Source organism: Equus asinus, chromosome 13, assembly GCF_041296235.1.
Source record: "Equus asinus isolate D_3611 breed Donkey chromosome 13, EquAss-T2T_v2, whole genome shotgun sequence".
Classification (NCBI taxonomy): domain Eukaryota; kingdom Metazoa; phylum Chordata; class Mammalia; order Perissodactyla; family Equidae; genus Equus; species Equus asinus.
The window spans coordinates 3911811-3939245 of NC_091802.1; the positions used below are offsets into that span (position 1 = coordinate 3911811).

The 27435-nt window shown below is 43.5% G+C and overlaps 1 protein-coding gene across 14 annotated transcripts in view; it reads left to right on the plus strand.

Moving 5' to 3' along the window:
* Window positions 1-27435, plus strand: part of SPECC1 (sperm antigen with calponin homology and coiled-coil domains 1) — a 281001-nt gene that overhangs the window by 188113 nt on the left and 65453 nt on the right. For 6 of the 14 annotated variants that reach the window (XM_070481967.1, XM_070481966.1, XM_070481969.1 and 3 more), the window contains 4 exons: window positions 9032-9239; window positions 12972-13045; window positions 13445-13623; window positions 18460-19892. In XM_070481967.1, coding sequence (XP_070338068.1) covers window positions 9032-9239; window positions 12972-13045; window positions 13445-13623; window positions 18460-18481 — 483 coding nt within the window. In that variant the 3' untranslated portion in view covers window positions 18482-19892. Of the gene's footprint in view, window positions 1-9031; window positions 9240-12971; window positions 13046-13444; window positions 13624-17612; window positions 17704-18459; window positions 19893-27287; window positions 27434-27435 lie in introns of those variants that run through there. The other 8 variants (XM_070481960.1, XM_014853171.3, XM_070481963.1 and 5 more) reach the window with 2 other exon arrangements.

Consider the following 27435-nt stretch of genomic DNA (forward strand, 5'->3'; position numbering starts at 1 on the left):
CTTGATTTCAAGTTAGAGAATTTTTATAAGGCTTGAAACCTAGAAGAAAATACTGGCATTTTTCTTCCTGAGGTTGAAAGCTTATCGGGAAGCTTAGCCTATAACTCAGCTTTAGGTATCCTTAGGTATTTTTAGTTTTTTCTGCAGAAACACGAGCATCTCTTCCAGAGGAGTAAGGAGATTGTAAAGAAACACTTGCTGTGAGTGGTTGGGGAAAACTCGAGGTGAAAGGATCATTGTGTGACCAGCTTGGTCACCAGGCCAAACTAATTAGGGTAGCTGCTGGCCACAAATGGCAAGACCAGGATTTGAGAGAAAGACGTGGCTGGTACTTGATCCTGTAGCCACGACTGCAGAATAGGACTCCATGAAGGACTGGCGAGATCTTGGAACCTGGTGGCCCATGAGGATGCCCAGGTGATGCTTTGGTCTGTAAGAAACAGAAACCCCTACTGTCAGTGGCCCAAGCTGACAGACGTATGTTCACCATGCTCCATAATCAGAAGTCGGGAGGTAGGCAGTTAGCAGCCGTGGTCCAGGGGCTGCATAATGTCAAGGCTCTGTACTGGCAGCTCTATTATTCCCTCCACCCTCCTGCCACGGGTGCAGGTGAGCACAGTGTCTTCAGCATCTTATCCCCACAGTCCTGACAGGCAGGAGGCTTGGCCTCTCCCCAGATACCTCAGTCCTGTTGGGAAAACATTTTCCCCCAGAGCACTCTTAGCAGCTTTCCCTTTATTTCTGGTCAGAACTGGGCCACACACCATCTCCCAGCCCACCTTCCTCGAAATCACAAGATCACAGCCTGATTCTTGAACAAAGTTGGAATTCTTAGTAAGAAAAAAAAGGGGAATGGCTTTTGGGTAGGTAAGAAGACCCTTTGCCATAGCCTCTCCCAGGACTGCACACATTCGCGTCTGCCCACTCCCATCCTTTCTCCTAAACGTGTGAAGCCTTCAGCAGTTTCCCATTGCACCGAACACTTCATGTGATGCACAGTTTGCCTTCTGCTACACCTCCAGCCTTAGTCCCGTCACCCTCCCCGCCCAGACCAGCCAGGTCCAGTTCTTGCCAGGTGTTTGTTGTTTGTTCTTGGAGGGGAGAGCTCTGCTTTAGGTCTCAACCAGGGTGTCACTCCTTCAGAGAAGCCTTCGGCTCTGTGGGGTCATTGTCTCATGGACTCAACAGGCTGTACCGTTGCAGATCAGCTAGGATCACTTGTGGGAAAACCCCTTGTCCGTCCCGGCCCCTCGAGGGGCTCAGAAGTGCTGGTGAATCTGTCAGTAGAGTTGAGGGACTTAGGGACCACTTCCCCTGCATGAATCATGGACTGAATACTGTTGGCAGAGTTGGTGAAGACCGAGTTTTTAGACTGAAAACATGAAAATCTCAGTGATCTTCAGGTAGGACACTTTCCCCCATTCTCTCCAGTACCTTTGGCTGACAACAGTGTATCAGCTCTCTTGGTGAAACAGAGTCCTGTGACTTCAGGCTGGGAAGAAGGCCTGTGAGAAACTTGTGTACACAGAGCCTGTTTCCCAGCTCTCCCATGGAAGTCAGGAGGGGGCGTCAGGCAGCTCGGGAAGGGCCTGCGGGCTCTTCACCTGGAAGCCTTTAAGGCAGGCCACTTGCCTCCGGAGCTTTGCCACAGGCCCCAGCCCAGTTTTGCAGACCCTGAAGCCTACTGTGTGCCAGGAGCTGGAGCTTAGGAAGATTCAACTATAAAGCCAGAACGCCCATCCTCCTTTATTTGGTTAGATATCGCAGTCACGTGGCCCACACACCCAGCAGTCACATGTTGGCATGACTCCCCGCCTCCCGCCTGGTAGAGCTCTGCGCTTCAAGGTGTGTGAAGGGGCGGCGGGGGGGGGGAACGGGACACCTGAACCAGAGGGTCTGGCAAAGAGCTGAACTGATGTTTCAGTAAGGGTGGTCTTGCCACTGGGACCAGAACAGCTGAATCTGTGCTCAGCTCCCTCCTTTCCCTGTAGTTCACAAGAGGGGGGGCTGCTGCTTCTGTGAACCTGGTGTCACCTCTGCCTTTGGGGGTTTCTCTGCTGACCCCCTTTCCCTCCTGAGGGACCCATTTTCCTCTTTACACGTGTTAATACCTTTCGTGAGGTTTGGCCTGAGCACCATTCTCTTTCTTTAACTTGACCTTAGGGCTTCCTCTGAAGCCTAGTGTCGCCCCAGCGCTGGTCTCTTCTGGGTGAGATCTTGGGAAGCACTTTGTGAGCACTCACCACCCTGGCTTTGGAGGGTCCTAGACAGTCCCCAAAGTGAAATACAGATTTTTCACCCTCTTCTTTTAAGTTTTCCATAGCAACAGTGTAAACTAAACTAGCATATTCTCCTCTCCCTTGGGAGGACAGCATCGCAAAAAAAAAAAGTTCAGATTTAGGCCAGTATGAATGAAACATGCCTCTCCATCAGCAGGTGTCTTCAGAACAGCCGGGCATTAAGTAGGAGGAGTTTTGGAGCAGCCAAGTCGGATGTAAAAGCAAATGGAACAGAAATAACACAAGTTTTTACTGGTGGTAGAGTTACCCAAGCAGTCATTCCAAATGTATTTACTTTCGTACTATATGTAATATTAACACTGTGACTTCTTCCACATGTTAGGTATCCAGTAAATACTTGTTGAATGAATGAATGTCTAAGAAACTTGCAACAGAATTAGAAGAGAGGCTGCTGTAATCATATCAATATATTAGAAAACACAGTTTGTCATTGTATTTTAATGACATCTAGTATTTTAGTGCTTTTTATGTTTAGGCACTCTTACTGCCTTTAGATCATTTAATCTCATTCAATCATCATAATTTTATGCTGTTGATACTGTCATCTAATTTTTTTCAGTTGAGGAAACTGCTGCAGAGAATGGTTACTTGGCTAGTTAAGTAATCCAATGCCAGGATTGAAAGTTGGGTCTGACCCCAGAACTCTTATTCTTAATTAATTATTTATACTGCTTTATGGTTATGTGAAAATAAAGAAGAAAGAGAAAAACCTTTAAAGCAGACCTAAGGACACTGATCAAAAGGCCAGAGCCTTTTGGTTTGAAGAAAGCAATCTTTCAAGTCTTGATGAACTAGGAGAATTTTGCTTGATTATAACACATAGAGAAATTCACAGTGAAAACCTGAGTCATCGGGACACGTCCTTTTGTTTGCTTTACAACCTGATTCTTGAGGGGAGTGGGAGTTCACCAGGTGAGTTAGTAGGGGCGGGGACAGTGGGAATGTTGCAGGAAGAGAACAGCAAGTTCTCTGGCCAGAAAGCTGGGCCGATCAAGGAAGTGCTACAGATGGTTTGTGATGGCTGGAGTCACAGGTGGTGACCTGGAGCGGGGAGGAGACCGCCCGTCAAGCGGCTTGAATTTTATCCTCAAGGCAGTGGGAGTCTCTGGAGAAGATTTTTTTTTAATAACAGCTTTATTGAGATACAATTCACATAAAGTGTACAAGTCAGTGGTTTTGTTATATTCACAGAGTTGTGCTGCCATCACCACAATCAATTTTAGAACATTTTTATCACCCCATAAAGAAACCCCATACCCATTAGCAGTCACTCCCCAAAACTCCCCCCTCCCAGCCCCTGGCAAGCACTAAGCTACATCCTCTCCCTATGGATTGGCCTATTCGGGACATGTCATCTAAATAGAATCATATGCTGTGTGGGCCTTTTGTGTCTGGATTCTTTTACTTCATAGTGTTTTCAAGGTTCATCCATGTTGCAGCATGAACCAGTGTTTCATTACTACCTATAGCTGAATAATTTTCCATTGAGTGGATGGACCACGTTTTGTTTACCCATTCAGCAGGTGATGGACATTTGAGTTGTTTCTACCTTTTGGCTATTGTGAGTACTGTTGCCCTGAACATTTGTGTATAGATTTTTGTGTAAATATGTGTTTTCCTGTCTCCTGGTTATATGCCGAGGATTTGAGTTGCTGGGTCTTATGGTAATTATATTTAACTTTTCGAAAAACTGCCAAACTGTTTTCCAAAGTGGCTGCTCCATTTTACGTTCCCACCAGCAATGTGTGAGGGTCCCAGAATATCTCCACATGCTTGCCAACACTTGTTGTTTTCCATTTTTAAAAAATTTTTACTATAGTCATCCTAGTGGGTGTGACGTAGGATCTCATTGTGGTTCTGTTTTGCGTTTCCCAGCGACTAATCACGTTGAGAATTTTTTCATCTGCTTATCGGGCATCTGTATGTCTCTGGAGAAACGTCTGTTTAGATCCTTTACCCGTTGTTTAAATTGCAGTATTTGTCTTATTGTTTTGAGTTGTAGGAGTTCTTTATATATTCTTGTCAGATACATGATTTGCAAATATTTTCTCCCATTCTTTGGATTATCTTTTTACTGTATTGATAGTTTCCTGTGAGGCCTGAAAGTTTTTAATTTTGATGAAATCCAATTTACCTTCTTTTCTTTTTTGTTACTTGTGCTTTTGGTCTGAAGAAATTGAAGTGGGATTTACAGGATCACATTTGCCATTTAGAAAGATTACTTTGGCCACAGTTAAGCGAGAAAGAATGAAGGACTGAACGGGGTCGGGTAGGAGGGAGGACATGGGCTGGAAAGACACTTAGGAAGTAGGCTCAGTAGGGTTTGGCGACCTCACATTGGGGGTGTGCAGGAAAGAGGGGGTTCCGTTCATTCACAGATCTCTAGCTTGTGTGGCTGGATATGTGGTTGTGCTGTTTACTGAGAGGGACCATAGGACATGGAGAGGGTTTGAGGAAGGACAGTTGCCAAGTGGATGTGCGAATAGTGGAGCCAGAACCATCCAGTCCTGCAAGCCAGGCTGCCCTCAGAACCTGCTGATCCAGCCACACACAAATCCTCAGGTCAAAGTGCCTCCAAGGCTGGGTGCCACCTCTCTTCTTGTGCCTACAGTCTGTCTCCCTTTGCTCCTCTGGTATCTTTAGAAGCAGTAAAAATGTGGATAACCAGGATGTTCTACTCATGCATTTTACACTTGCCGAGGTTTGCAAAGAGTCTCAACAACGTCAGGGGAGAACATGTTATTGAAGATGGGTAGGTAGGATTCTTAACTTCTTTTTACCGTTCTCTGCCCTTGTAGATGATCTTTATTCATTGTAGTCGGATTGTCTAGTGGTAAAACCTCACGGCCATTTGTTCATTTCCCATGGAAGAGAATCTGGGTGTGTCTGTGGCACCACTTCACCCAGCACAGAATGCTCTCTAATATCTGCAGTGGGTGGGGGTACACTTGCAGGGCCCCGCCGAGGACTGAAGCACTCCTTCCCCCAGCTGCAGGGGAGTGATGGCTGCTGGCTGCCCAGCTAGAGTCCCCCTCCAGGACTTGCCCTCTGCAAGGAGAGCTGCCTTGCCAAAGGGTCCACCTTCCCGAGGGTAGCTGCACCCAGTGGCTAGTCCATTGTGGTGGGGAGGGATACAGGCCCAGGCTCTTGCTTCAATTTGGGACAACTCTGATGGGCATCCTAGGTGCAGAGCTGCCTGTGGGATTGGCTGAGGCCTCTGCTGTGCCTGCCTTGCAGCTCCTCTTCTCCTGCCTAGTCTTGCTCCCTTCACTCTCCTACGAGTGTGGATCCCCAGAACGCTCCTCAGTACACTTCCTGCATGCACGTCCCCATCTCACAGTCTGTTTCCCTGGGAACCAGATGTGAGACAATACCTTTTCCTCACTTTCAGTGTCTGGCGGGCCAGAGGAAAGGTGGTGACACTTGCCCAGATTCTAGCCTGGTCTGTCTCAGAGCTGCCCGCCATTCCCTGCATCCTGCTCCCAGCAGGTGCGTAACAAGGCACTGGAGGAGCAGTGCCTGCAGGAGAGTCCTGAATGGTCTCTGCTGCCATCTGCCTTGCTTCACTGCTCCCTCTCTAGGGAGGACTGGTGCTCCGGGGAAATTCATTTGAATCTATCTGTAGCGCAATCCCACACACCCCATTTCTGGACAAGGTTGGTTTTTGAAGATGAGAGGTGCTTGGAATGCATGAAAGTGATTTCTTAAAGGGAAACATTGGAAAGCACACTGTTGGGTGTCTGATAGCGCAGTTGTTGAACTGAGAGACACTAGACTCAAAAGAACAGGCCAGCAGAAGGCCAGTGATGTGGAGGACGACCTAGAACTAAGACCCGTCAGAGTACAGGGGGTTGGTCTGAGCCACTTGACAAAGTGGATTGTTCTTTGCAAATGGTTTAATTTCTCCCTTTCTCCGTTTGTTGATCTGTAAAATGAATATAAAAATACCTGCATGTTATTACTTAGCAAGCCCACAGGGGAAGAAGTTGTGAAGTTACTTAAGGGTTTGTTTGTTTTTTTAAATAAAAGAGCTTTCTGGAATATACTGCTAAACTTGAGAGAATGATTCCAAAATCAAGAAAGAAGAATGAAGTCTGTAATTTGAAACAGCGTGTTGATTTGGTTTACCTACCCCACCAGCCCGCAGCCCACGCTGCAGTGGCCCCCAACCCCTGCGCTTACCATTTGGTGCTTGTGATCATGACGAGCCAACACATACGAAGTAAAGGGGGTCAGAGCCTCCGAGAGGCCAGCAGCCTTAGCTGCACACAGAGACCCTCCTCAGGGTGCTCAACCTTTCTGTTACCTGGTTACGTCCCCACTTTTACTCCTGACCCATACTAGGCCCAGCCAAGTAACGTCTGGGTGAGCAGCCCTCAGCCTGAGGGCTCCAGCCAGCTCTGCAGAAAGCCACGGTCTGATTCTGGATGCAAGATTCACAAGCGACCTTCTGTTGCTGCTTTTCAAGGGCTGTCAGACGTCAACTTTCTAGCATCTAAAATGCAGCCTCTTTTCTCCTTAAGAGTGATCTTCTGTTGATTAAAGGACCTATTATAAGATACAAGACTTTTGGTCTTTCCCACATGTTGTAATTTTCTTGGACCTGTATTATTATCTAATACTGTATGCTCTAAGACCTAAGGCAATTAAGAGAGAAATAATAACTTTTATTGAGTTTTTACCATGTGCCAAGCACTGTGATAAACTCAAAATGCCTTATTTCATTTAATTGTTCAGATGACGAAACCGAGGCAGAGAGATTAAGGAACACAGGGCTTGGTTTGGTCGAAGTGATATTTATTTAAACTCTGGCAGTCCTGCTCCAGGTCCGCACCCTTAGCCATTTTGATGTACCACAGCAGCCTTCAGACTTTGAGCGCAGCCTACAATGATGTATTTTATGTTGCAGTATAGAGCCATATACCTTTATATTTGAAACACAAGCTTCACTCAACAGTGCTCACCCTTAACCTAGGCCGTGTGCCCTGGTCCTTTCCCGTGCTGTTCTCTCTATTTGTAATCCCTCCCTCCTTCCCTTCCTTCCTTATTGAAAAACAGTGCAATACTGCCTTCTAATATTTGCTCATTCATTCATCAGATATTTATTAGGTGCCTCTTACGTGTCTGACTGTGTTGGGACCAGGGATACAGTGGCGAAGAAAGCAGATAGGCTCCCTGTCCCCATAGAGCTTTACAACTAGAAGGTTTTGCACATTAAATGCAGTTGGAAAAAAATTTTATTTTTTAAAGATTGGCACCTGAGCTAACAACTGTTGCCAATCCTTTTTTTTTCCTGCTTTTTCTCCCCAAATCCCTCCAGTATATACTTGTATATTTCTTTTTAGTCGTGGGTCCGGCAAGTTGTGGCATGTGGGATGCCGCCTCAGTGTCACCTGATGAGCAGTGCTGTGTCCGCGCCCAGGATCCGATCCGGTGAAACCCTGGGCTGCCGCAGTGGAGCACGCGAACTTACCCACTCAGCCACAGAGCCGGACCCCAAAATTCCTATTGTATATGGAGATCCTTCCCCTCAAAATCTAGGCAGAAATCTGTTAACTATCAAGCTTACATTACCGGTAAATATACAGCTGTTTAGTAACATGAATTAAAGGACTATAGAAAAGGGGCATAGTTCATAATAATATTTAGGATATTCAGACAATAGAACACTATGCAGCATTTAAAGTAATGACCTGGAACCAAGTGTATCAATATGGATACGTCTCAAAAACAGTTAAAAACAAGTTACAAATGTATAGTAAGCATAGTATATACGAAACAAAAGCATATTACCATATAATACAGTGCAGTATATAATATGTTACATTACACAAGCATATACAGTATAATATCATTTGTGTAAAAATTTTTAAAAATCCAGAACAGTACTATGTATTGTCATGGGCACATACATATATTGTAAAAGTGAAAACCAGTTCAAGGAACGACCACCCGCCAGCTTTGGGAGGATGTATGTTACTCTCTGGGGTCAGAGCGAAGGTTTCAGACTTTAACAAATCCTGTTAAAGTAAAAAGACTGAGCAAATGTGGCAAAAATTTGACCACTGTCTGTTAGGGTACGTGGTTATCTCGTCACTTCTGGTGTTTTTCTGTATAGTATCTAAGATGCTTAATGATTAAAAATTGAAAAGGTGGAATGAGTGACTGCTCTGCCACTTTTCCGTGTCTGGTGCATGCCCATTTCTATGTTCTGTGCCTTCAGCCTGCGTTCTCTGTTGCATTAATGTTGTGTTCCTCTAAAGATACACTGTAACCACAAGTACTTTATGGCTAGAGATTTGGGGTTTGCAGGGGGTCTGTCGGGTCTCAGGGGCCTTGTTCCTGGATGTCCAGCAGAGGGCGCTGCTCCCTAGCAGATGTGCAGCGGGCAGCCTCACTCAGGCAGCCGGGCCGGCTCTCCTGGTGCACTGTCGGAGCCTTCCAGCCAAGCGCTGTTCCACCCTGGTGCAGGAGAGAAAGGTATATAAGTACACGCAGCTTTCTTTATGACGTAGGAAGGGGCACAGAATCCATCCATTTGGCCTGTAACATACATCACATTTCTCTGAATATTTGTCGCCTTGGCTATTTCTGAGGCTAAGAATAGAGAAATGACACCATGTACGGCACGTTCCGAGAGCTTCCTTTGCTGCTGCAATGATGGGCCCAATGCTGATGTGTGGGGAACTTTTTCCTGTTAAATTGACCAGGGAACCTTCCTTTTATTCTAGGTGGAAAAGGATTATTCTTACTTGAAGGAGCTATGTGATCATCAAGCGGAACAGCTGAGCCGAACCAGCCTAAAACTGCAAGAGAAAGCATCCGAGAGTGATGCAGAGATTAAAGACATGAAGGAGACCATATTTGAATTGGAAGATCAGGTGGAACAGCATCGAGCTGTCAAGTTACATAATAATCAGCTCATCAGCGAGCTAGAAAGTAAGTGCAGTCAGAGCCTGAAATGTGGATCAGGAGCGAGTGGGATACAAAGGAAACCACAGCGGTGGGTGGCTGGGAGGGCAGGTGAGAATGTTTATGAAAAGTCTTCCTTCTGAGGGTTCTGTAATGTCCTAGGAAGAATGGCAATTAAGAACGACAGAATAATTAATCTCTTAAGCTAAGTGGAAAACTGGGTGAGGTAGAAGAAAAGACTGTTGAATGAGAGTCAACAGTATGGGGTGATTGTGAAAAAGCAAACATTTTGGAGTGTTAGGTGTACTGTGTGTGAGCCACACTGCTGACCACATGCATCAGGTATTGACAATGTGTTGTCTTTTGGATCTGATGGATGGAAAGACGGTTGACACATGGTCGGACTGATTCGAACAGTGTGTGCTCATGGTCTCAGGGAGAAAACGATTCCAGCATGTGTCCCATTGATGGGAGAATATCAAATAACTTAGAGATTTTGGCCACTTCATTACTGAAGAGGCATCAGTATATGGCTAATTTATGAACTCATTGTTTGCTTTGAATAGGGAAAGACATTTTTAAAAGAGGTTAAACATTGCCTGCTTTGTCCAAATAAGCCTTATCAAATTATCACAGCTAATGTTTTTGGCTTTTGTCACAAAAGAATGAATGCACAGAGCTTTTAGTGACACTAGCCATTGCTAAAAATAGCGTAGTCAGTTAGTTGCCTGAAAAGTTACACAACATGTACAGCCCTTCCTGATTATTCGTGGAATCCATATTTGCAAATTCACTTGCCAAAATTTATTTGTAACCCCCAAATCAGTACTCGCAACACTTCCGCAGTCATTCACAGACATGTGCAGGCAAAGAAAAATTCGGGTCTCCAGAGCTCATGCCCTGCTCGGGCCGAACAAGGTGACGCTCCGCCGCCTTTTTTTTTTCTTTTTTTCGTTTTCTAAAGATTTTATTGTTTTTCCTTTTTTCTCCCCAAAGCTCCCTGGTACATAGTTGTATATTCTTAGTTGTGGGTCCTTCTAGTTGTGGCATGTGGGATGCTGCCTCAGCATGGCTTGCCAAGCAGTGCCATGTCTGCACCCGGGATCCGAACTGGCGAACCCTGGGCCGCTGAAGCGGAACATGTGCACTTAACCTCTGTAACCCCTGGCCGGCCCCTTCCACCTTCTTGTTTCAGCTCTCATGCTGTAAACAAGTTTCTCCACAGTTTATTTAGTGCCACATATTTTGCATTTTTGAGCTTTTTGTTGATGGTTTCATTGTTTAAAATGGCCCCCAAGTGTAGTCCTGAAACGCTGTCTTGTGTCCCTAGCCGCAGGAAAGCTGTGATCTGCCTTATGGAGAAAATACACGTGTTAGATAAGCTCTGTTCAAGCACGAGTTACGGTGCTGTTGGCCGTGAGTTCACGGTTAGTGAATCAGCAGTGTTCATTGAATCGTTCAGCGTTGAAACTTCCTGAGAAAAGAAGAGGAACTTCACCGATCTGTATATGAGACTGCTCCAGAAGGTGCTGACATAAAGTCCAGGGTGCATGATGAAGCTGTAGAAAACATGGAAAAGCAGCTCAATTTGTGGATTCATTAGATGACGGCCGATTGAAAAAAAATGTAGTGGACAGCATTGTTGTGAAGCCAAAAACCAGAGAAATTTACGGTCACATTTCCCAGGGTCAGGAAAGTGTTAAACCCTTCTCAGCTAGTGCTGACTGGCTGGCATGGTTCAAAAGGCCACACAGCTGAGAAAAGTTTAAAACTTGCAAGTGAGGCAGGTTCTGCAGATGAGGAGGCCAGGGAAGAGTTTCTGCTGAGTGTCACGCAGGAAAAGTTACGTGGGCGAGCAGGTTTCTGGCACTAATTGGACGGGCTTTTTTTACAAGGACCTTTGCAAACGAACCTTTGTAATGCACACAGCATTTTGTTTGATGAAAATGTTGTGACCAGAGGCTCGCGGGAACCTAACCCTGTTATTTCCTGTAGGAGCTACAGTTCAGCATTTGCTAATTCGGTGTGCATGTCAACTTTATGTAACTACTACAAATAATGACAACTGACTGTGTGTTCTACACTTTGATTGATGGGTTAGTGTCAGAGTTCCATTGTTCGTTAGACGTGACATGCAGTGGAAGTGTGGAACGTGGGCATTCAGTGTCAGTGTCATTCAGACTGTTCTCGATAGTCATGCTTGAGAATACAACAGAAAAACCCAGCTGCCATTGTCATGTATATTTCCAGACACAGTGCCATAGAGAAGAGTTTTGTTTTTGTTTTTGTGATATATTGCTGTTGAGAATTTGGCTGTGTTGTCCCCAAATCCTTAAAGGTCAGCACAGACACACCAAGGAAGCCAACATGTAATTAATGTCCAGAGCCAATGTCAGGCCCACTCCCTGTGGTTATAGCATAATATATCCAAGATTGAAAATAACACAGACCGTGCGTCTTTGGAGAAGCTTTTTAACTTCTGTCAGGGATGTTAAGGTATTATTAAGATGTCTTTTCACTAGGAGATCCAGGGACACACAAATCCAGCCCGAGACCAGTCACTCTTCCCCATAAGATCTTTGAGAGAAGGGGACAGAAAAATGAAAAGGAGTGTTTTCTTCTTCTGCAGCATTGACCTCACACACAAATTCTCAGACCCTATGTGCTGAATTAGAACCTCTGGGGAAGGACCTGACCATGTGTTGTTGTTTTTAAAGCTTCTCTGGTAATTCTGATTCATATCCTTAATAGACAACTACTGGTCTGGAATGGATCATGGAGAACCACTGAAGAATTTTAACTAGGTAATGGATGTAATCAGATTTAAATGGAAATGACTGTTAGCAGCTTGGAGAGAATTGGAGGCAGAGAGAGTGAGAGACTGAAGACGTTTCTAATTGGGGAGAGGTAGTCAAGTCGTCTGTGGAGCTGTTAAGATTCACATCCCCCAGATCCTGGCTACCCTTGGAGATTCAGATTCCATGGGTCAGAGTCTAGGGCTTGAACATCTGCTCTTTCAAAAAGCTTCGCAAGTGGTTCTGAGGTTTAACTGCGATTAAGAACCACAACTCTAGAAACTGGGCTAAAAGGCACAATAGTAATAACCAGTCATATCATCTGTTATACAAAAGCTCTCTACCTCACAATGGTAGAGGCCCTTCAGGACGATTGTGTGTGAATTTCAGGGAAGCCAAGAGTAAATGGAGTAAGGGTGAGTGGCTGTTTAGATCTCTTCCCATGGTGCTACATGGTTGTACAACCCGTCATCTGAGGGTGTAATCTAACTAAATAACACTTATTTTCCAAATCATCCCATTTTCTATCTTGGCAGAACCTCCTGCTTCTAGCTCCCCATTTTTAGGGTGCTAAGAATGGAATTTATAGTAGAATGGATGGATTTTAAAGCCCGTTATAGGGGACGGCCCAGTGGCGCAGCAGTTAAGTTTGCACGTTCCGCTTTGGTGGCCCGGGGTTCGCGGGTTCAGATCCTGGGTGCGGACATGGACCGCTTGACAAGCTGTGCTGTGGCAGGCATCCCACATATGAAGTAGAGGAAGATGGGCACAGATGTTAGCTCAGGGTCAGCCTTTCTCAGCAAAAAGAGGAGAATTGGCGGCAGATGTTAGCTCAGGGCTAATCTTCCTCAAAAAAAAAAAAAAAGCCTGTTGCAGAATCTGGAGCTACTCATTGCTCCCTGGCTTACCTTCTCCCAAGAGTCTTGCAACTTTTCCAACTCCCATCTGACTTGTTTATTTCTAGGCAATGTGATGAAGCTGGAAGAACAGAAGTCAGACCTGGAAAGGCAGCTCAGGACTCTGACTAAGCAGATAAAGGTGAGATGTGGCTACAGCAGGGGACAGGCAACCTTCTCCATCGTTTTACTGAAGCATACCCGTCTTAGGTTTGGAAACCTTTGAAAAATACCATGATTACTCTCTCTAGTCTGCTTTCTCATAGTACATTTCCGTGGCATGGGCCCTGGAACCACAAATTAGTGTTGGCAGGAAGTAAAATTAAAGCAGCCATTCAGTTTCAGGATGGAGAACTCTGATAACACGAAGGTGTAATTCCCACCTGTGCCTTTTGCCGGTAGCGAGATACCATTAGAGCAGTGCTTCACTAAGTACACCCGGCCGGTCTTCTTGATGACCTACACGGGGGACCCTGGAGACCCTGCCCAGGTGCCAGCCCTGGCTGGCGTCTGACATGGGTGTGGACTCTGGCGTTTTCAGGAGGAGACCGAGGAGTGGAGGCGGTTCCAGGCGGACCTGCAGACTGCAGTGGTGGTGGCCAATGACATCAAGTGTGAGGCCCAGCAGGAGCTGCGCACTGTGAAGAGGAAGTTGCTGGAGGAAGAGGAGAAGAATGCCAGGCTGCAGAAGGAGCTGGGGGACATTCAGGGCCACAGCAGGTTGGTCACAAGTGGAGCTGCACGTCCGTGATCTGATGGGCGCCTGCACAGTGCTTGGCTTCTCACTTAATTACCGTGCATGGGCCTTTCTTGTCTAGAGATACGATGCTTTTGTGTCTCTCTGTGCCAGATTCTTCATGTCTTTTCTATGCTTACTCTATCTCTGCTGCCACCACTACGTGACTAGGAACCTTCCATCTAGTGCCCAGTCACTGCCATTGTCTGGCCTATGGTGATGGGAAAACTCTTCACTTTCATATGTACAAAAGTTCTGGCCAAGTCCCTCCTAGACTTAAAGAGTAGAAGTAATGTCTAGGAAGCTCCTTAACCTTTAGAGCTTATTAGTGCAGGGAGGCACACACTTCAGCAGGCAGCAGCCACACCTTCGTTAGGTCACTGTCAGGCAGTGGGAAAGCTGGGCTCGCTCCCAGATTCCTTCCTCCTGGCTCAGGGATATGCTTCTTTATTGGCAACATCTGTGGGCTACTTCAAACTGTCGTTGAAATAACCCACTTTGTTAAAAAGGGTGAACATGGAAAACCTACATCTAGCTGATGTGTGACTTTCCCTTCTGCTCTCGAGGGAGGAAAATCACACAATGTTTTGCCCCAGAAAGCTCTTCTTAACAGACACGTTTCAGAGGAAGGTATTCCTAAGGTGAGCTCAAAGTTAATTATTATTTAAAATTTAAGTGGTTTACAAAAAAGATTATAAACAGTAGTTTAGGCTTTAACTAATGCAGTGTTGCCTTTCCCCAAAAATGTCCTGAACTTTGAGATTTTTGGATATTAGGAAACTGTTTTTAATTTTCAGTTATCTCTCAAATATAAAATGTAGTATTTTTAAATCGGACTTAGTGGGTTCTGAATGCTGATTTGTATAGTTTGCCCTTATCACATGTTTTCCAGGATCAGGGGGTGTCATTGGCTAGCTTCTGAGCCTTTGGGTCTGTTGCGTTATCATGAATTTCATGACGTTGGAAAGAGTAGATTTCTTCCCAGAACTCTTTCGATTCTCTTACCAAACTTTCTCCAATCAAGCCCTCATTCCCTTGTTTATGACTTTCATATAAAACAGCCTCCAGGGAAGGATTAAAATACGACGTGTAGCTAGTTCCACGATTACTCTTGAAAATCAAGATCATTATTCTGCAGTCACACCTATGCGCTCTGGCCATCTAAGTATGTGGATTTTAAGTTAAAGGAGAAGAATAGGAAAAGTAGGTGTCATAGTGTTCCCTGTTGAAATGATTGCAAGGTCATTCTCATTTGCTTTTGTGTCTGCTTTTGTGTATTTGTTCACTTGTCTTGCCTTTATATGGTGTGTTTTTGGAAGAGGAACCAAATCGTAACTTGCATTGCTTCATATATACATTATGTTAAAGATAAATTGTAGAAGACAAGTTGAGTCTGTGTGGTGGCCCTAAATAAGTGACTGTATGAGACGCTGCGTTTCTTACGTAGATTCTAAGATACAGGCCAGATGATACAGCTTGAACCCTGGTAGCACAGGAAATCTCTGCATGTGTCTTGACAGATTAGGGCTCCACATGTTGTATCCTACATCTTCAAACTTAGGGTCACTTTTTTTTTCTTAACACAATATGTTTCTCTTTTGGTTTTTCCAGTGATTTGAAAACCTACCTCCCAAATCCAGCTTAATCCCTTATCACAAAACATTTCAAAATTCTAGAACTGACACCAGTCCAGAACATGGCATGTTACTGAAACCCTGTAGGCGTCAGTGTGGTTCTTGCCTGTCATTGCACGGGGCAGGACTTCAGACAACTGCCGGTGCTGGCTTCTTGTCTGATTCTGTGCTTCTCTGGCAAGCTGCCCCTGCTACAGTGTTGACTGTTTGAAAGTTACTCACTGATGGCTCAACCACTTCCTGAAGGTACCACATAAGCAAGACTTGAAACCAGCTCACACCCTCACAGCTCTTGAAGCAACATAGTGTTTCCATCTTGGCTAAATGGGTTCTTGACTGAAACTCAATTTGACTTTGACAGTCATATAATGAGAACTCAAAAGCCTTTCTTGGTTCAGCCACAGCCAAAGAACTTGCAGAAAATTCTCTGATGAGGTCCTCCAAATGCAACTGAGAGAAGGTAAGAGCCTCTGAAAAGCACCTTGATGGTGAAGCGGGATGAACTGAGTCGTGTTCTCATTTTGCGTCTATATGCATTTGAGGGAATATAGTCAGGCGAGCAGGCGGGCAAATGAAGTGCCTGGGTGTGAATACAAGTTAGCACTTATTACCAAAAACTCAATCACTAAAACAAACTGGAGTATTATCTAACTTAGTGTTTTAGGTAATCCTAAAACAGCTCATTAGTGATCTTCAGTCCTGTTATGTTTTCAAAGATATTTTTATTTTAGAGTCAGAATAACTGATGTTAAGAAACATGGGAGGGCCGGCCCTGTGGCGCAGCGGTTAAGTGCGCACGTTCTGCTTCAGCAGCCCAGGAGTCACCAGTTCGGATCCTGGGTGTGGACATGGCACCGCTTGGCAAGCCATGCTGTGGCAGGCGTCCCACATATAAAGTAGAGGAAGATGGGCACGGATGTTAGCTCAGGGCCAGTCTTCCTCAGCAAAAAGAGGAGGATTGGCAGCAGATGTTAGCTCAGGGCTCATCTTCCTCAAAAAAAAAATTAAGAAAGAAAAAAGAAACATGGGAAAATGAGGCTCTAGTCTCATCTTTGCCACCAACTGGCAAGGTGTCCTTCTGCGACCTAGCTCCTACCTCTGTCAGAAGATAAGAAGGAGTAGGTTGTTTTAAGGCCCCTGTAAGCTCTGCAGTTCTCTGAGACAAGGTCGGCTGGCCTGTCCCTGGTGCTCCCATCAGGGACTCAAGTGCCAGCCGTGGCGCCCTCCCAGTGCAACCCTCTGAACCTCCTTCACACAGTGGCCTCTCCCTGTTGAACTGAGCTGTGGACCTCATCTTTCTCTTCTAGAAATTTGAACAAGCCAATGTAGATGGGTTTTTTTTGCTGGAACTTTGTGGTAAATTTTCTTTTTTGAACCAGTGTAGTTTTTATGGACCTGAAAGTGATCTGTTTTCCTGAACATGTATAAATTAATGTATGGAAGGATAATGAATAACTTTTTCAACTCTGGCTTCTTCCAGTTTGAAACAATTAAGAGAAAGACATTGAAATTAAAACTTTCATCAAAATTAAAAGAGCACATCTTTTTCCTGAAAAGTTGAGTCCTGGGGTCTGGCAGATACAGAGAACATACATGCAGCTGGATTTAATGACTTGATGGGCCACACGTAGCCTTTCACCTGAAAGACATTGTTGACGAGCAGTCCACAACACAGGCTTCTCAAACAGTAGCTAGGACGGCCTTATGTGGTTTTTCTCTTAGTCTCAAACAGTAAAGACCATTGTTTTTAGGGTGACTTACTTGATTTTTACTGTGTCGGTCATATGATGCCAATAAGCATCCATGGAAAACATCTTTAAAAAAAGAGATCGTTAGGGGCCAGCCCCATGGCATAGCAGTTAAGTCTGGCGCGCTCTACTTCTGCAGGCTAAGTTCACCGGTTCACGTGTTCCAATCCTGGGCATGGACCAGCACCATTCCTCAAGCCATGTCGTGGCAGTGACCCACATTCAAAGTAGAGGAAGACTGGCACAGATGTTAGCTTGAGGCCGAATCTTCCTCAAGCAAAAAGAGAGGAAGATTGGCAACGGATGTTAGCTCAGAGCGAATCTTCCTCACCAAAAAAAACAGAGGTCATTAAAAACACTAAATGTCTGGGCCTTGTTAACTGTATTAGTTTCTGAAATAGAATGTCTAAGATTGAAAATGTGTTTAGCTTGTACCACTGGATCTTGCGTTGTCACCTCTGAAATGAGCAGCATGGCGGCATATCACTGCCAGACTTTCTGGAATTGGCTTTTAACTCTGCGTGTGCACAAATGTATTCTTGCCCTAACGTCCGTCGTGTGCCTGTGCCGCCCTGTATGTTGTTCTTACAGCTCTAATGTTGCACAGCCGCTCACCGAATGTTCTGTAGCTGTCGTGGAAAGGACAGTGGAAGGTGGAGGCGTAGCTCCCCGGGGCACTAAGGTATCCTTTCCAGCTCTCTTGCTGCAGAGGCTTTGATACAGTGCCCTTGGCGTGCTGGAGGGACCAGTTCTCGTTGGGATTCCTAAGCAGTTTCTGAGCAGACCACACAGTAGCACCTACGGCTGTCCGTGACCTCTGGCGTTTTATTTGTCCCTTGATGTGCAAACTGATCCTCTGGTATCCCAACAAACATAATCCTTTCGCTCTCATACTACTTATTTTTTCAGAGTTTAAATTTGCATTTTTGTCGTTAGATACATAGCCTGTAATTCTCAAGAGCTGTATCTGCTTCCCCTCTCCCCAACCCCCATCTTCACAGATTTGCTTTGAAAAGTATGGACATGAGCTGCCTATAGGCCTTTAGGATTTTTGTGCCATAATAATAAAAGAAACCCTTTTTTTGGCCTTAACTGTAGGACCGTAGAAGGAAGCACAAGCTCCTCTGTCAACTACAGAGGGGCCTATCTGTTCACCCTGGACATGGGTGCTTCACCAACACAGCTGTCTGTTGGTGAAGATCTAGTGGAAGGAGCCTGGTAATGAGATTTGGAAGTCTGGCGTTTTTCTCTGTCTGATGATCTTTGACTTCCATAATAATTGGAAAAGTAGGAATTAAAACTTATTGGCCCTTTTCTGCATATTAGCTTTTCCCTGTGGGACAGTGTGAGCTGTTAATTCTTCTATTTGTAGACTAGGACCACATTGCAGTAAGTAACTCCTTTACCAGCCTTTCCCCTCCCATTTCTATTTTCACAGCTCCATGGTCCCTGTCAGCTAGCAGAGCGTTTGGTGGAAGAAAGACAGCCCAGCCCTTGCCATGATGGGAAACTGCAGCCATTTCTGTATGAAAGGGGGAGTAATGTGGAGGAGCAGTCGCCTCTTATAGAGAGCCGCATTGTCTCCTGATAGCATCCACTGTTTCACAGAGTCATTGCAATCAAGTCTCTGTACCTTTTTTCTACATGTTGGAATCAACTCATTGCACAATCAAAGATGAGTCCTCCCACTGTTTTTCTTTCTTTCTCTCAGAAGATTCAGCAGTCATTTATTTGGAGCATAAGATGAAGTTGTTCTGAAAAAGAACAAAGTACAAGTCTGTCGTGAAAAAAATTTTTACATGCAACTAGAGTGTTCAGAGAAGGCAGTGGCATAGCAAATTCAGAGTGCTGGCATGCAACCTGTGCTTGTGTTTTACTTTTTGGAGTTTATTTTTATGCTTCCTTATGAATACAGTGTCTGATAATCTTGGAATTAACACTGCTGAAGGCAAGATGGGAAGCCGTCTGTGTGACATCTCATCCTGAAGAAGTCGGGAAGTTGTGCTTGGTTTACATCAAGTCTTGATCGAGCCTGTTCACTCTGGGGTCTGACTTCATTACCTCATCTGAAACAAGCTGCAACTAAGTTTTGGTTTGATTTCCAAAGTCTCCCTTGGGCTCAACATAAATAGATATTTGGTTGATAATAAAGGATGTAGTTAAACCAGATAAGTTTACGCAATGACCGTGCTAGTTGGAATCTCACTGAAAACTAGTCAACAACTACAACAAAAGCCTCATGAATAAAACTTACCCTGGAAGCTTAAAGACTTAAATCCAGAAACGTATAATTCAAAGTGATCCAAATCCAAAATGTGATTTTAAGCTTTTGGAAGTACGTCTGTTTGTGGAGATCTGTATTCAGTCCAGCAACCTCCACCAGGCAAGACCTACTGCACTTCTCACATGAGGAGCTGATGTACAGTCCGGGCACGTCGGACCGTCAGCTGCGTTATCCAAGGGATGAGACGAGAGTTACCGCCGAGTACGAGGAAGGTTAGGAACAGGAATGCTGTTTAGCCCAGGAGGATGTTTTGAGAGCACAGAGTCACTAGAAAAATTTAACTTGATGATCAAAAGAAGAGATGTTGACGTCTTTTCTGTAAGATGTTTAGACACTCGCTGGATTTGTCCTAATAGGATAGAAATTGATACCAGGAGACCTTTACCTGGGATCGAGAAGCCTTAGAGTGATTTAAAATTCATTTACCAGGTGTTTTCAAATATAAACAAGAAGAAGAATGCAACCCCAACTTAAAATGCATGGCTGTGTTTGTACCCCATGTTTTGATCTGTCTTTACTCTGGGTACTGTTGAACATTTTTATATGTAAGCGTTTATGAAGTGCTAAATAAATATTATTTAGAAGAGTCTCTTGCCTGATTTTTAATCACGGGCCACGTTTCTGCAGGGCCTTTCTGTCGTTTTGTTTTCAATTTTCTAGTGCATATAGTTTTAGAACTTGAAAACCACATCAAATAGCTAGAATTTGAGGTGGAAGCAAGCTGGACTTTCAATACAGGCTGTAAATAGGAGGTTGATTTTAAATATGAATGTAATTTTTTAATGACTATTATTAGAGCAAGAAGGGCAAGGGGCAAAATACCAATTTTGCGTAAATTAATTTTTAAAGCAAAACTCTCGAGTATTGGAAAATATAGTACATGGAATTTGACAGCTTTTCTGGGGCTATCCCTGCTGCAGTTAATAGCCAGCGAAGCCAGATAGGAGGACAGTCGTCTCAGTTGTGCTGAGTCTGGACGATGCTTATAGCAGTATCACCCCTGCTCGGGACCTCACTCCTCCAGGGACAGCTGCGCACCTTAGCTTAGGGTGGCTCCCGCCTGGCCGGTTGTGAAGCTCCACCACTCGAGAAGGTGGCTTTTTTCTCTCCAGAAGGAATTTCTGCTTCTTCTGCCTCAGTCAGGACTGTCCCTTGTTGTGGGGGTTCTTTTTATCCAGTTTTCAGTTTTCTCTCCAGGGTAGTTTTTCCGAGGATAGTTGTAGCCTGGCTATGTTTGTGGGAGGAGATGAGTCCAGAGTCCGCCTCTGCCACCATCTTGACGAGATCTCCCAGTGCGTGGAATTTGAAGTCTAGGTTTGTCTAACTGAAATTTAAAAACAGATTTTTTTGGTGATTTAATGTATTGGGTTTCTTAGTTGTGAAGTAATATTTAGGTATACTGATAACAAAATGGAGATGTATGAAGAAAAATATGAGTCTTTCTCCCCCTGCAGTCCCACCCTGTCAGGTAATCAGTGTGTGTATTTTTCTTTACCTCTCCCTTTGCTTATGTAGATACATATAGTGTTCATTTTTATATTTTTTATAAAAATGGGATTATGTACTCTGTACTTTGTTTCACTTAACAGTGTATCATGGGCATCCTTCCAGGGTAATATATATAAACTTAACTCATTGCCATAGCTGCAAAGTATCCCAGAGGATGGATTTGCCCTAGACTATTCAAATATTGTCATACTGGTGAACATCAAGGTTATATTTTCTAGGTTTTTTTTTCTTTCCAAATAATGCCATAATAACAATCCTTATTCATATAGGCTTGTATACTTGTGTTTTTATTTTTATACAATGAGTTCCTAAAAATATGATTCTTGCATTAAAAAATATGCATGTTTTAATTTTTAGTAGATAATGCCAGATTACTTACCTAAGACTTGTGACATTTTACTCTGGATGAGAGTCCTCATTTATACACAGCCTTAGCAGCTGTGATTAGTATTAATCTTAATTTTTGCCAGTACAATAAGCACAAAATGCTGTCTCTTTAGTACCCTTTAAAAAAAATTATGTTTATTTATTTGTTTTTGCCCTGAGTGAACATCCGTGCCAGTCTTCCTCTATTTTTTAGTATGTGGGCCACCAGCACAGCATGGCCTCTAACAGACGAGTGGTGTAGGTCTGTGCCCGGGAACCAAACCTGGGCCACCAAAGAGGAGCATGTTGAACCTAACCATTAGGCCATCAGGGCTGGCCCCCTTTAGTACTTTAATTTGCATTTCCATGAGTGTATTTTTGTATGTTTATTAGCCATTTGCATTTTCTCTTTTGAGAATTGCTAGTTTAGCACTTTTGCTTATTTTTTCACTGAGCTGATTGTTTTTCTCTTATCAGTTTAAAAGTCAGTATTGTATTAGGGATGTTTGTTTATCTCAGTGTATTATGTGTCTTTTGATGTTACCGTCTTTGTCATGGAAAATTTTTTTTTTTTTTTTTAAAGATTTTATTTTTTCCTTTTTCTCCCCAAAGCCCCCCGGTACATAGTTGTGTATTCTTCGTTGTGGGTTCCTCCAGCTGTGGCACGTGGGACGCTGCCTCAGCGTGGTCCGACGAGCAGCGCCATGTCCGCGCCCAGGATTCGAACCGACGAAACACTGGGCCGCCTGCAGCGGAGCGCGCGAACCCAACCACTCGGCCACGGGGCCAGCCCCCATGGAAAATTTTATATTGTTATGTAATACAATCTAGTGTTTTCCTTTAATGCTTCTGGGTTTTTGTTTGATTTCCCCTGCCTTAATCTTATACAAATAAGCTGTTACATTTTCTTTGCTTATTTTACACACACACACACACACACACACACACACACACACACACTCACACTCACACACTCTCATGCTGACTCCTAGTCTGATGTGAGATGTGGGTCTCTTTCTTCCAGATGGATAACCAGCCATGTCAGCACCTTTTATTACCAAAACCATCCTTTGCCCACTGAATTGAAATGCTACCTTGACGTTACTCGTTTCATCTATATTCAGAGGGACTTTCCCAATATATCCTCATTTCTTTTTATCTTGAGCTGGTTTTGCTTTAAAATATTTTAATGGGAACATTAGCTTACTGTTATCATTTTTTAAGCTCAGCTTTTCATTTTAAATTGTCATCTTTCATGTATTTTCTTGTATTCTCAAGGCAGATGCTAGCACATGTCTAATTCTGTTGCTTGTCATAAATTTACAAATGTCTGTTCTTCTCAGTGCAGTCATTCTCTGCATTTTACGTTATGAGATATACTCGTGGATCGGGGCATGTTTTAGCCCATCACTTATTTTTGCTTGAGCCTAAAAGTGTCTCAGGGCCTGACATTGGCCCAAGATCAGTGTCTATAGATTCTGCTTAGATCTATACTCACCTTGCCTGACTGCTTTTAAAATCTTCTTCTCATATCTTAAACTAGAAGGAAGATTTTTTAAGGTAAATTTATGTCACACATTGGAGTCACATAAGCTTAGATAAAGTACAGAGGAATCGGTGCCTAGTGGGGGAAATTTATCAGTATCCAGTTTCTTCTCTGTTTGGTGAAACCAGAATTCAGAGCCAGCTTTCTGGGTCTAATTTTGCATGGCCCATTGTCCATTTTAGGTCTATACTGTGGCTCTTCCTAATCTGCCCCATTCTGCTGCTGTCCTTTGTGCCTGGGATAAACCATCCCTCCCCTCTAACCATCAGATCTTCATGTCGCTGCTGCTTCTCAAGAAGAGTGCTCTGCTTGCTCCTCCCAGCCCTAGCCCTCTAGGATCAAGAACATTAGTGGAATTTTCCCATGTCTTCATTTTCTTTGAAAGGGGATTGAGGACAAACTCTTAGTATTCTCTTTCCATTTTTCCCACCCCCTTATTCTCTATGTAGCAGAAATTCTTCAGAGTCTGAGGCATGTGGATGATACCTTTCTGTAGTTTCCAGTGCTGATGCAGGATTTTCATGATATATTTCTTTGGTTTTTACTGTTGGGATTTGGAGATAAAGATGCTTGTGTTCAAAATTGCCATCTTACCCTGTTTGTTTTTATTGTTGTCGATATGCTTATATTGAAAGTCAAAGGTAAAATGCAGAAGACACTGTTTGACACCTCAGAGACAGGATACTTACTAATTTATCTCACTCTAGAGCAACAAACTTCTTTTAGATTTGTTTCATGCATAATAATAATAAGTATTTTGAGAAAATTACATTCCAGGTAAGGACATAGAATGAGCAAAGGCACAGAGGCAGGACATAAAAGGAACAGAACTTCGGGTGGCCAGGCTAATAGTCTGAAAGCTAGGTGGGTGGAGGGGAGTCATAGGAAATAAGTCTGTATAGGACCAGGAAAGGCCTGGAGCTGGCCTTCACTCACTTGTTCAGGAAAGAGCCCCTGGCAGTTGTAAGTACGTGATTGACATGACTGGTGTTCTTTACAAATATTAGTCTGCCAATTGTGAAGGTAGCAGTGGTGTAAGGTGACATTTCCCAAATGTAGTTAACCTTTGAGTACCTTAAAAATCCTCATGTACAAGAGCTCACACATGCCTGGATCAAAATAGACAGCAACACAAAGTCATGTCCCATATGATGAGGTAAGTGCTATAGAAAACCAACAACATTTGAAGACTGTTCTGTAACCAAACAAGGAAATCAGTGAATTAGAGAGGTGGAGGTAGCATTTTAAAAATAAAAGCTAATTATAGATATATATGTATATGTGTGTTTAAATTATAACGAAAGGTATATAAGGTAGACTAGCAGGCAGTCAGTAGATGACGTGGTCCTTAGGAAATACATCTCCTGCCCTGTGTTCATGCGTCAAGTGACCTCACCTACAACTGTCATTCTCAGGTATGGGTTGCCACTTCCTAGGAGCAGATGATTGCATAAAAATAGGAGCAATGCAATAAATATTGGTATTATTTTTCCTTAAAAGTATGTTGAATAAATTTTAAGAAGAAATACCATCAGCATTATTTTTTTAGGGCCCTTATATACCTCTCACAGGACAACCATGTATTATGGAAAATTTGAGAAAGGCATGGCCATACAGAGCTGGATTTGCATCCCAACTTCACCGTTCACAAGCCATGTCATTGTCAAACTTTTCATCTAAAATAAAGGATAATAACTTACAGAGTTTTTCTGGAAAATTCAGTTAGATGATGTTTATGAGGAACACGATACAGTAGCAGGCGTAGACAGTGGAGTTACATCATCCACATACTTATTAGTATCATAGTTTTACATGGCTGGGAGTGGATGGAAAACATGCCTTGTTTTTGTTGTTGTTTTAAACATGGCCCCTAAACATGAGGCAGCTATTTCATCTGAGATGCCCCTCGAGAGAGAGCAAACTGGTAAATGCTATAGAGAAACTGAATGCATTAGGCTTATTGGAAGATGGTATGTTTGTATAGAGTTATATTTACAAACCATGCTGTGTTTTTGGGTGATTTGAGGGATTTTCAAGGCTCATTTGACTATATGTATGATTTTTATTTTACAAATTGACCTTAGAATCTAATATCTGTCTTGGGAGGCAGTAGCCGGCCTTCAACAGATGTTTAACCAACAGAGGTACCATGTAGTTTTCTCTTCATTTAGTGAATTTGCTACAGTACACCTGGCTATATGCTTTAATAGTCTTAATATGCTTTATAGAATACAGAGTTCTTATTCTTCCTTGGAACAGGGGAAATGTAATACTTCCTTTTTTGCTAGGGTTGTTCCTGGTTAATCCCAAAGAATTCTAAGACAGGCTAGTATAAGGAATTTCAAGCGTATTTACGATTAAAGTACTAATAAAACCAGTACTGTTCTTAGTAACTGTTTTCTTTGGTTCTTCAGTTCAGACTTTGTTTTGTGAATCCCTGCACATGCGTGTGTGTGTGTGTGCACACATGCACAGAGTTGTATAACACGGTGAGTGTTTAGTCCAACAGCTTCCCCACTCAAACAACTTGCAGGGTTTTCTCGTACTGACTCTTATTGTTGTAGCCAGGCAGACTGATCGTTTGAAATACGGTGTGTGGACATCTGAAGGCGGGAGTGCCGGGAATGGGTCCTTGAACCCCTGCTCTTTCCTTGTGGAGTCTAAATGAGTCTTCCTAATTATCATTTGACATGCTGAATCACAGAGAAACTTAGACAACTGAAGGGAATACCTTAGCAGAATGTAGGATTCTCCATTTTATTCTTATTAAATCATCAAGGAATGAAATGGAAATGAATTTTTAAAAATGATCTTCCTTTCAGGGGTGCCCTGAGTCTCTACAAGGCCCTTTGGTAGGAAGTCATTTAAATGGACTGGTAAGAAGGTGCTTCACTTTGTTTCTGACCTCCTGAGAATGGCTGGGACAGAAGTAGATTTTCTTTCTCTGCTTGTACCTACCCTGACTTTATTCTTTTTCTGCTTATTTACCACCTGATTTTAGACTGTGTAACACAATGGGGAAAATACAAAAATCAACCCCATTCAATTAAAAAACAATTTTTAAACCCATCCCCCTACCAGTTTCTGAAATGCCTGATATTGTCTTCCAAAGAAGTCATCAGTTTACTGATTTTTTTTTTCACTCGAAAGAAGGGCCTGTGGAGACAATAGTGTAGTGCAATGTGATTTCAGTGTTTTAAGTTCTGTTTCACTTAAATTTGTTCTATTCACGTTGATTACAGAGCAACAGAAGAAAGCTTTGAGAATTAAGGACAAGTAAATTCAACTGCAGAAGCTTATAAGTAGCTAGATTGATTTCAAAAAGATCAGTAAATAAATATTTTAAACTTCCGCTGACCTTATTAAAACATATGCCAGAACTATTCTGTTTAAGCCATTCTCATAAGTTAGTCATCTTCTTGCAAAACAGCTGTGGCAATTTGATATAATAAAAAGAGCAATGATTTAGAAATCAGAAGATTGAGAGATCTTGTCTTGGCTCATTCACAGGGAGATTAAATGACATGCTAAAGTCCCCCAGATGAGGAAGCCATGCTTGAGAGAATTGAATCAGATGATCTGTCTTTAAAAGACGCTTCTATGAGTCTGTGCTGGAATTTAGAAACCACAGTAAGAACTTAACCAGGGAAGTTTGGATGAGAGTAGGAGCTTCACCTCATGCAGAATTGCAGTGTTATTCTAGAGTACTCTCAACTATTCTCACTCTTGGAGGGTAAGCAGTGAATGAAGCAGGATTCTGTTGTACATAATGGATTGCAGTCTAGCTGGTTTAGCAGAAAGGTATTAAATGGCTTGCAGGATTGTTGAGAGGGTGAAGAAACAGACTCCAGGCTGAGCTTCCAGGAACAACTCCCAAAGTCCCAACACAGAGCTGGGCTACCAGGGGAGCTGCTGCCTCTGCCGTGAACGGGAGCCCTAAAATCAGGAGGCTGCCTGCCCAGTTGGAAAGCTACCACCACAGTTACCAACAGCGGAAGCATCCTGCCTCTGCTACAGTCTGTCTCAACACAGTGGACACCCTGTGCCCTGCCTCTCTCCCCCAGTTGGTCTCACGCCAAGTCTTGCCCACATCCTGATTGATGGAACCCAAATCACATCTGAAATCTTAGGTGCAAGGAAGTCCTGAGATGTCGTCCTTCCACCCTCTGTGTGCCATGTAGGGGTGGAATACACATTGACAAGCCAGTGCACTGTATCCACCATTGACAGTAAGCCAAATATTCATAAGTGACATTTGTATTGTTTTTTTACAGTTTGCAGAGTAGACTCATGTCCATTTTATTTAGAGCTAACGTCAAATCACTCTACATATAAAAATACTATTTCTGGCCATTTCCAAGAAAACATCTCTGATAAAAATCAAGAACAGTTACTACCTTATTTCCTAAAGATGCGAAGCTGATGCAGAAAACAGGATTTTAAATTTGGGATTCTCCTTCCAGATTTGTTTATTTTCTACACGGTGGTTGTTTCCATCTATGTCTTTTCCCCATGGAAACATCCTCCGCCTTTTCAACGTGGTGTGCTCTTTACCGTGCAGACCTGTGAATGAAGAGTCAGAGCCCTGCGAGGTCGATGCTCCTGGCCGCTGGCGTGGTGTCTGCGTGAACAGAACATCTCCAACACCTTCGGAGTCTGCTGCCACTGTGAAGTCCCTTATCAAGTCGTTTGACTTGGGACGCCCAGGT